We start from the raw sequence: 7,689 nt of genomic DNA, 5'->3' as shown, positions 1-7,689 counted from the left end.
TCACCTTCCTTGAGTTCACTATTTAGGTAGGGGTTTGGAGTTTGGACGTCTGGAGGTGGCTAGATGTACCTGGAATGGTTCAGGGCCCGGGAACTTACAGTCACTGGCTGAGGCTGGGCGTTCATCTCAGCAGGACTTGGGCCTGGGTGAGATTCTGGGTGGACTGGGGTCGCAGGGTCCTTCGGGATCTCTGCGGACGGTCCCCCCGGCTCCACCCCATCATGTGGCCGCCCCGGCTCCGCCTCCGCCCCAGTTCCTCTTTCGGTCTTTCTGTACTGCTACGTCCCGTAGGGTTCCCCGCAGACGCCTGCTCTTCCTTCTCCGCGCGGGCCGCCGCTTCCTGGGCTCCCGCCGCTCGCATCCTACCTCGCCCCGACGGGGGATGGGGCCTTTCCCCGGCCTGGGCCGGCCCTGCTGGGGCCCCCGAGGCGACTCGGCCCCGCCGTGATCGCCCAGTCCGCCTGTTGCTGTGGCCCCCAGGATGAAGGGCGGCGAGGGGGACGCGGGCGAACAGGCCCCGCTGAACCCGGAGGCCGAGAGCCCCGCGGGCTCGGCCACGTACCGAGAGTTCGTGCACCGCGGCTACTTGGACCTCATGGGGGCCAGTCAGCACTCGCTGCGGGCGCTCAGCTGGCGCCGCCTCTACCTCAGCCGGGCCAAGCTCAAAGCCTCCAGCCGCACGTCTGCCCTGCTCTCGGGCTTCGCCATGGTGAGGGGAGGGAAGGGGCACACAGGGTGGGGGTGAGGCACATGGGGGGCACGGGCCGTTGCGAAGTGAACGGGTACTCAAGGGAGGCAGGGGCAAGGGAAAGACGGGGTTTTAAGAGGTAAAAGAGGGGAACAAGGTCCCAAGGAACTACACAAGTCTCTTTTAGAGGAGTGTGTGTGTGTATGTATGTATGTATGTATGTAAGCAGGTCCCTAGCAGAATGGGCCATAGGGAGGATAAGCAAGTCCCAGAGGTTTAATGGCAGACAGAAGTCATGTTACGAGGATAGACAGATCACCATAGGGGATAAATATGCAAAGATGGGGCAAAGAGGTCCAAAAGGAGCACAGTCCAGGCAGAAGTGATTACTAGGTCCCCATGAAAGGTTCAAAGGGACATCAGAGCTAGGTGGGGGCTGCATAAACAGGGCTGGAGGTAGAGGTGGGGATCAGAGAGGATAAGCTGGATGGAAGGGTACCCAACTGAAGGTGGGTGGGCCCATCCCAAGGAGGGCAGTTAGTCCCCAGCAGGCACAAAGGGTGCTTAGTGCAGCCCAGGGAAGCTCTGAGAAGAGAGGAAGCCGATGGGGAAAGAAACTGATGAGGAAACTGATACATGATTCTTAAGCTGATAAACTACAGGTGTGGGCAGATTAAAGCAGCTAATGGTCCCAGCAGAGGCGTCATAGGAAGTGAGACTGAGGGAGGTCACAGGGTGAGGAGGAGTCAGCAGGCACAAGCCCTGACTCCTCCCTGCTCATGGCCAGCTGTGTGACCCTGGACAGGCCTCCAGCCCCTCTTAGGCCAGTGGGAAATTGTGAGATCATGGAGGGTGCACCCTCTGTAGCCTGCCAAGTACCCGCCCCAGGATGAGCTGTGATTCTTGTCATCAAACCCTAGATCCAAGTGTGTCAGAGCAAGACACACATCAGAGATGCCTCAGACTATCTGTTGCTTGGACAGGCCTGGAAATCATGGCACAGAATGGGGCAGTGGCTCTGCTAAGAGCATTCAGCAGATGAAGGATATAAAATAGACTAGGACCCGGGGTCACTGGACTGTTAGTCTAGGGTTTTCCCACCATCATAACAGGAAGAAGGAGAAAGTGGGCTGGAGGGGGGTCCTCATAGGAACAAGAACGAGCTCCCAGGGGGTGAGGGTGCGGGTCCAGATGAGATAGACAGGTCATAGCACTAGGTAATTTGAGTTAGTCTCTGCCCCTCTGTGCCACAGTCTCTGTACGTGAACACAAAGAGAAAGTCTATCCCTAAGGGTCATCTTAAGTCTAAGGTTTTCTGTGGGGGTGCCCAGGGCCCACAGGCCAGCCCACCCCGACTGGGGTCATCTAAGGACAGGGAGTTGGCTCCCCTTCCCCTGTACAGACTGCAGAGGGAAGGGAGCAGCCCCATGGATCTAGCTGAGGGAGGTCCCCCACCCCCATTTCACCCCATGGTCCAGCCTGTTCCCAAGGGGACAATCCGGCCTGCTGCTGGACTTGCAGGTTGCTGGGGTAATGGCTTAGGGCCCAGGACCTTCTCTGCAGGATCAAGAGGCCAGATGAGAAGGTTCTGGGGGCAGGACTGGCCCTAGTCCTGCCAGGGGAGTGCAAGGCTGGATCAAGCTCTGGGAGAAACCAGGATTTGGCCTGGCCCAGATCCCTGTCTGTGGAAAACACCTGCTGACACCCGCCATGGCCCAATTTCCCAAAATACTCAGCCTTGTCTTCCTACCACCACCCTCTAAGCTCTGCACTTTCCTTCTTCTCCCAGCCCTAGAGAAATCTAATGGATCCTTCAAGAACTAAGCATGGAGAAAGATCCAGATTCTGGAATCCAGTTGGCTTGGGTTAGAATAATACTAAACAAATTGTATTGAACTGTCACTAAGTACCAGGCACTGTGCTTAGGGCTTTTATGTGCATCGTCTTTCTATTACCCTGTGAAGTAGGTACCACTACTATGGCCATTTTACAGATGAGAAAACTGAGGATCAGAGGTGTTAAGACATGTTTCCAGGGTCCACAGCAAGTAAGTGGCAGGATTTGAACTTGGCTCTAGAGTCCAAATTTATAGAAGCCTAGAACATGATCATCAACTCAAATGTTTGCAAATGCCAGAGTTGGCTGGGTGGGGACTGTGGCTATCAAGAGACCCCATGACCTGTTCAAAGGGAGCAGCCATGACAACTCTAGCTGATAGTTGCCATGCAGGAATGTGGTCCTGGTGTCACCAGATCTTCCAAATTTTCAAGAGGATCTGGGAATGGGAATATTTATATGAAATCTCTTGAGTTTTAAAAGTTGGCAACTTAATTCTTTTTTAAACACACTGCATGAGCCAAGCAAAACATGTCTGTACGCTGACTTGGGTTTATGGTGTGCCAGTGTGCAAACCCTGGCCTTGAACTTTAGTGTCCATTCTATTAATAACAGCGAACACCTAGTGCTTACTATGTGCCTTGCACTATTCTTATCACTTGATGTATATTATCTCATTTAATTTCCACAACAATCCTATAAGCCAGGTAGATGCTATTATCAACCCTATTTTTCAGATGAGGAAATTGAGGTACAGAGAGAACTAAGTCACTTAGGATTACACTGCTTGTAGAGCTGAGAATGAACCCAGGTAGCCCAGCACCAGAATCTGTGCTTTTTAACCCCTGTGTTATAACAAGGTAACATTGTCAGAAATATCATCCAGGGGCTGGCCCGGTGGCACAGCGGTTAAGTGTGCACGTTCTGCTTCGGTGGCCTGGGGTTCACTGGTTTGGATCCCAGGTGTGGACATGGCACCACTTGGCAAGCCATTAGAGGAAGATGGGCATGGATGTTAGCTCAGGGCCAGTCTTCCTCAGCAAGAAAAAAAAAAAAAAAAGGATTGGCAGCAGATGTTAGCTTACGGCTGATCTTCCTCAAAAAAAAAAAAAAGAGGCCGGCTCCATGGCCGAGTGGTTGGGTTCGCGTGCTCCGCTGCAGCGGCCCAGGGTTTGGATCCTGGGTGCGGACATGGCACCGCTCCTCAGGCCACGTTGAGGCAGCGTCCCACATCCCACAACTGGAGGGACCTGCAACTAGGATATACAACTATGTACCAGGGGGGTTTGGGAAATAAAGCAGAAAAATAAAAAGAAGGAAGATTGGCAACAGTTGTTAGCCTAGGTGCCAATCTTTAAAAAGAAAAAAGAAAAGGGGGCTGGCCTCGTGGCCGAGTGGTTAAGTTCGCTTGCTCTGCTGCAGGCGGCCCAGTGTTTCGTCAGTTCAAATCCTGGGCGCGGACATGGCACTGCTCATCAAACCACGCTGATGCAGCGTCCCACATGCCACAACTAGAAGGACCCACAACGAAGAATATACAACTATGTACTGGGGGGCTTTGGGGAGAAAAAGGAAAAAACAAAATCTTAAAAAAAAAAAAAGAAAAGAAAAGAAAAAGAAATATCATCCAGCTCTCTTGATAGCCAGCTGGGGAAACCAAGGCCCAGAACAGGACAGAGCCTTGCCAATGCTGCCCATTCATTCACTCAGTGAAGACTGGATGCCTTCTTTCTGCCAGGCACTGTTCTAGGTCCTGGGGATACATCGATGTATAACAACAGGCAAAAAAAAACCCCTGTATTGTTGAGGAGGTTATGGGCACTCAATCCATTCCCTCTTGTCCCCACAGGTGGCCATGGTGGAGGTACAACTGGAGAGCGACCACGAGTACCCACCAGGCCTGCTGGTGGCCTTTAGTGCCTGCACGACCGTGCTAGTAGCTGTGCACCTCTTTGCACTCATGGTCTCCACGTGTCTGCTGCCCCACATTGAAGCCGTTAGCAACATCCACAACCTCAACTCTGTCCACCAGTCTCCACACCAGCGACTCCACCGCTACGTGGAGCTGGCCTGGGGCTTCTCCACTGCCTTGGGCACTTTCCTCTTCCTTGCGGAAGTTGTCCTGGTTGGCTGGGTCAAGTTTGTGCCCATTGGGGCCCCCTTGGGCACACCAGCCCCCATGGTACCTGCCTCCCAGGTGCCTGGGACTCTGCCATCAGTGACCAATTCCCTTAGTCCAGCTTCCAAGCCATCCTCTGCTTCTGTAGCCCCGTCACAGGCTGAGCTGCCTGAGGCCTGCCCACCCCAGCAAGCATGTGGTGGTGGTGGGGCCCATGGACCAGGCTGGCAAGCAGCCATGGCCTCCACGGCAATCATGGTACCTGTAGGGCTTGTGTTCGTGGCCTTTGCCCTGCATTTCTACCGCTCCTTGGTAGCACACAAGACAGACCGCCACAAGCAAGAGCTAGAGGAGCTGAGTCGCCTGCAGGGGGAGCTGCAGGCTGTGTGAGGCTGGTGTGAGCCATAGCTGCAAACACTGCCTCCCTCAGGGTTCTGCAGACCCCATCTCTGCCCCTGCCTGGAGACACTACCTGTGGCCACTCTCAGGTAGAGACCAGATTCCTGCTCTCAGGATCCTTTGGGCTGGGCCTTGGGGCTCCCACATTCCCAGGGATTCTCCCTGTCAGTTGGTCCTATGGGTTTTGTAAGTTCTACTCTACATCTGGACTGAGAGGAGGTGGAAGGTCCTCAGTCCAAGGCTATTGCGGTAGGTAGAGGGGAGGGCAGGCAGACCCTGGTCAGACCTTTGGTGCTGACCCTTAACCACTTGCCCCTATACAGGATGTGGAAGTCAGAGAGTTACACGCCCACCCAGCTGCCCCAGAAGGCTGCCAACCCTTGCTTTATTTTTGTAGAATCTATTTTATGGATGGAATTTGGGGGAAGCTTTTCTCCATCCTCAGATTTTGATGGGTTTTACACTCTTGCTTTAGTTGCTGTAGAGAGGGATTTGGGTGTTTCTACCCCAGGCATAGGTCCAGGAGGAGCCTCCCTATTTTGGGAGGTTGAAGTGCTTGCCCCACTGCCCTAGACCCACACTTATGCTTCTATATCTTGTTCTCACTCTCCTGGACCAGGGCTGGGGGTCTGTGCGCCCAGCCTGACTCCCTAGCAAGGGTTGGGGTGAGGAGGTTTTAAGGGAGAACGTCCAGCCCCTAGCCCTTGGAATACAGAACTATTCTAACACTGCATTTTTGGTGCACCTTCTTTTGTATAATAAATTGTGTTTCACAGATGTCCCTGTGGCTCTGAATGGGGTGAAGGGGAGGCCTCCTTGGGGTCAGGTGAATTGTTCCTAAGAGTCAGATGGAGACAAGTGTACCTGGGGGTGGGGGAGAGTGGGTTCCAGGTATGACTCCCTTCTAGTGCTGACAGGGGCCCGTAGCTTCTGAATGTGGCGACTGTGTTATTCCAAGGCTAAAGGCTTTTGCACTCTTGTTCCTGAGCCCAGGGTCTTTCATCTCTTCCAATGAGGATTTAGTATGTTTCTTTTAGTTTAAGTTTCTTTTTTGAGTGACAACTACTTAGTAGGAGCTTTTCATAGGTTGTCTTGTTTAATCTACCTACTTTATTTGCCATATTTAACAACCACCTTAAGAGAAAAGTCTTTATCATTACCATTTCAGAGATAAGGAAGCTGAGGCCCAAGAAGGCTGAGGATTTTGCCCAAAGCCACACAGCTAGACAGTGAAAATGTGGACTACCTTTACTGTCACATGGGGAATCTGTTTGATTTGAGAAAAGGAGCAAATACCTTTCAACTGGGACAAGAGAAAGGAATCTGATCTCATCACCCATGCTTCCATGTAAATTTATTTTTTCAACCTTGTTTTCCTAAAAAATTTAAAGCGTTCCAAGCCTCTCTCTTCTGTTCTTATGGTGTGAGATCTTGGACAAGTCCTCCTTTTTTCTTTTCCTGTTACTTAAAATGGTGAATTTGCATGAGCCAGGCTTAAAGGGTCTTTCCTGCATTGTTCTGATGCCTACCATAGACCTGCGTGACAAGAATTAACATCCATTTTCAGAGAAAGAATCTGAAGCTTTGGGAGGTCAATGACTTGCCTAAGGTTATACAGCAAGGGACTGTATAGTAGAGGTGTTTGGAACCTAGGGCATCTTCAGCTCAGGCAGAGGAGCCTCCGGGGAATGCCATTACCCAGAGACCAGGAGACCCTGCTTCCAAGACAGAGAAAAAGTGTGCCCAGGATTAGGGTGATCTCAGCCCCAGGGTCCCAGGTGTAAGCCTGGGCTGGCTGGACCGTGTAAGCATAGCGGGCTCACGGCGGAAAAGGGCGGGCACTGGGACTATAATTCCTGGAGAATGGATCAGCCCACCCTAGCTCCTGTAGGACCTAGTTTATTATCTTTTACAGGACCCGTTCAAGGGTCTTTAGGCCCCATCAAGTTTATCACAGAACTTTGGGACAGCCTCGGCTTTAATCACTAATGGTGGGCCGAATACGGGCAAAATGCAGCACCCTCTGCAGGCCTCAGTCTCTGCATCTGTCAAATGGGCATCTTCGATAGCTAGAGGCCCAAAGGAGATAACGGGAGGAAAACGCTGTCTGCATTACATGCGGCACCAGGCAAACGACCTGAGTCACCGCTGCTAGTTGTATTTTTCCACCTCCCGGGCGCCCCTCCCAGTCCACCCCGGTTTCAGTGGGTCCTACAGGAAGCGCCCCCGCGACGCTGGGCTCCGCACGCTGACCACACCCTCTGCGCGCGGCGCCTGGGCCCCGCCCGCAGAAGAATTAGCAAATTCGCCAGGCCGGCTCCTTCTCAGAATTACTCCGGCTTTCTGTACTCCGCCGAAAATTCTCATCAGACTCCGAGAGGACCTTTGGGCTGTAGCCATTTATCCCGGGTCGGAATTGGGCAGTCCTCTGAGTTGTGCTAGTAAGAAAGATCCAGAAAAAGAGGCCAACTCTGTCAACAGGGCTTGACTAACCAGGCGTTATTTTCTTGACTCCACCAAGGCGGGTAAAGGGAGGCGACAGCTGAGGCCAGGACCTGTGGCGAATCTGCAGCCTCTTAGACCTTTGGCCGCGCAAGGAAGGGGCAGGAAAGACGAGCAAAGGAGCGCGCATCCTGTCCACGGATTC

The 7,689-nt window shown here is 52.8% G+C and overlaps 1 protein-coding gene and 1 long non-coding RNA gene across 2 annotated transcripts; one reads left to right on the top strand and one right to left on the bottom strand.

Annotated features, from left to right (window-relative positions):
* The first annotated feature begins 237 nt into the window (after positions 1 to 237).
* Positions 238 to 5,819, top strand: ORAI3 (ORAI calcium release-activated calcium modulator 3). Its single transcript, XM_008514322.2, has 2 exons — positions 238 to 709; positions 4,374 to 5,819. The coding sequence occupies exons 1-2, from the start codon at positions 482 to 484 to the stop codon at positions 5,031 to 5,033; spliced, it is 888 nt and encodes a 295-aa protein (XP_008512544.1). The 5' UTR covers positions 238 to 481; the 3' UTR covers positions 5,034 to 5,819.
* A 555-nt stretch (positions 5,820 to 6,374) lies between these two features.
* Positions 6,375 to 7,670, bottom strand: LOC139074870 (uncharacterized). The gene is made up of 2 exons (XR_011524751.1): positions 7,536 to 7,670; positions 6,375 to 6,578 (listed from the first exon to the last, which is right to left on the bottom strand). It is a non-coding gene; the product is annotated as an uncharacterized lncRNA (long non-coding RNA).
* Between the last annotated feature and the right edge of the window lie 19 nt (positions 7,671 to 7,689).

The sequence above is a fragment of the Equus przewalskii genome, chromosome 12 (genome assembly GCF_037783145.1).
Source record: "Equus przewalskii isolate Varuska chromosome 12, EquPr2, whole genome shotgun sequence".
Lineage (NCBI taxonomy): Eukaryota > Metazoa > Chordata > Mammalia > Perissodactyla > Equidae > Equus > Equus przewalskii.
Note: the sequence above shows the minus strand (reverse complement) of the source record. Positions and strands in the feature narration are given on the sequence as shown.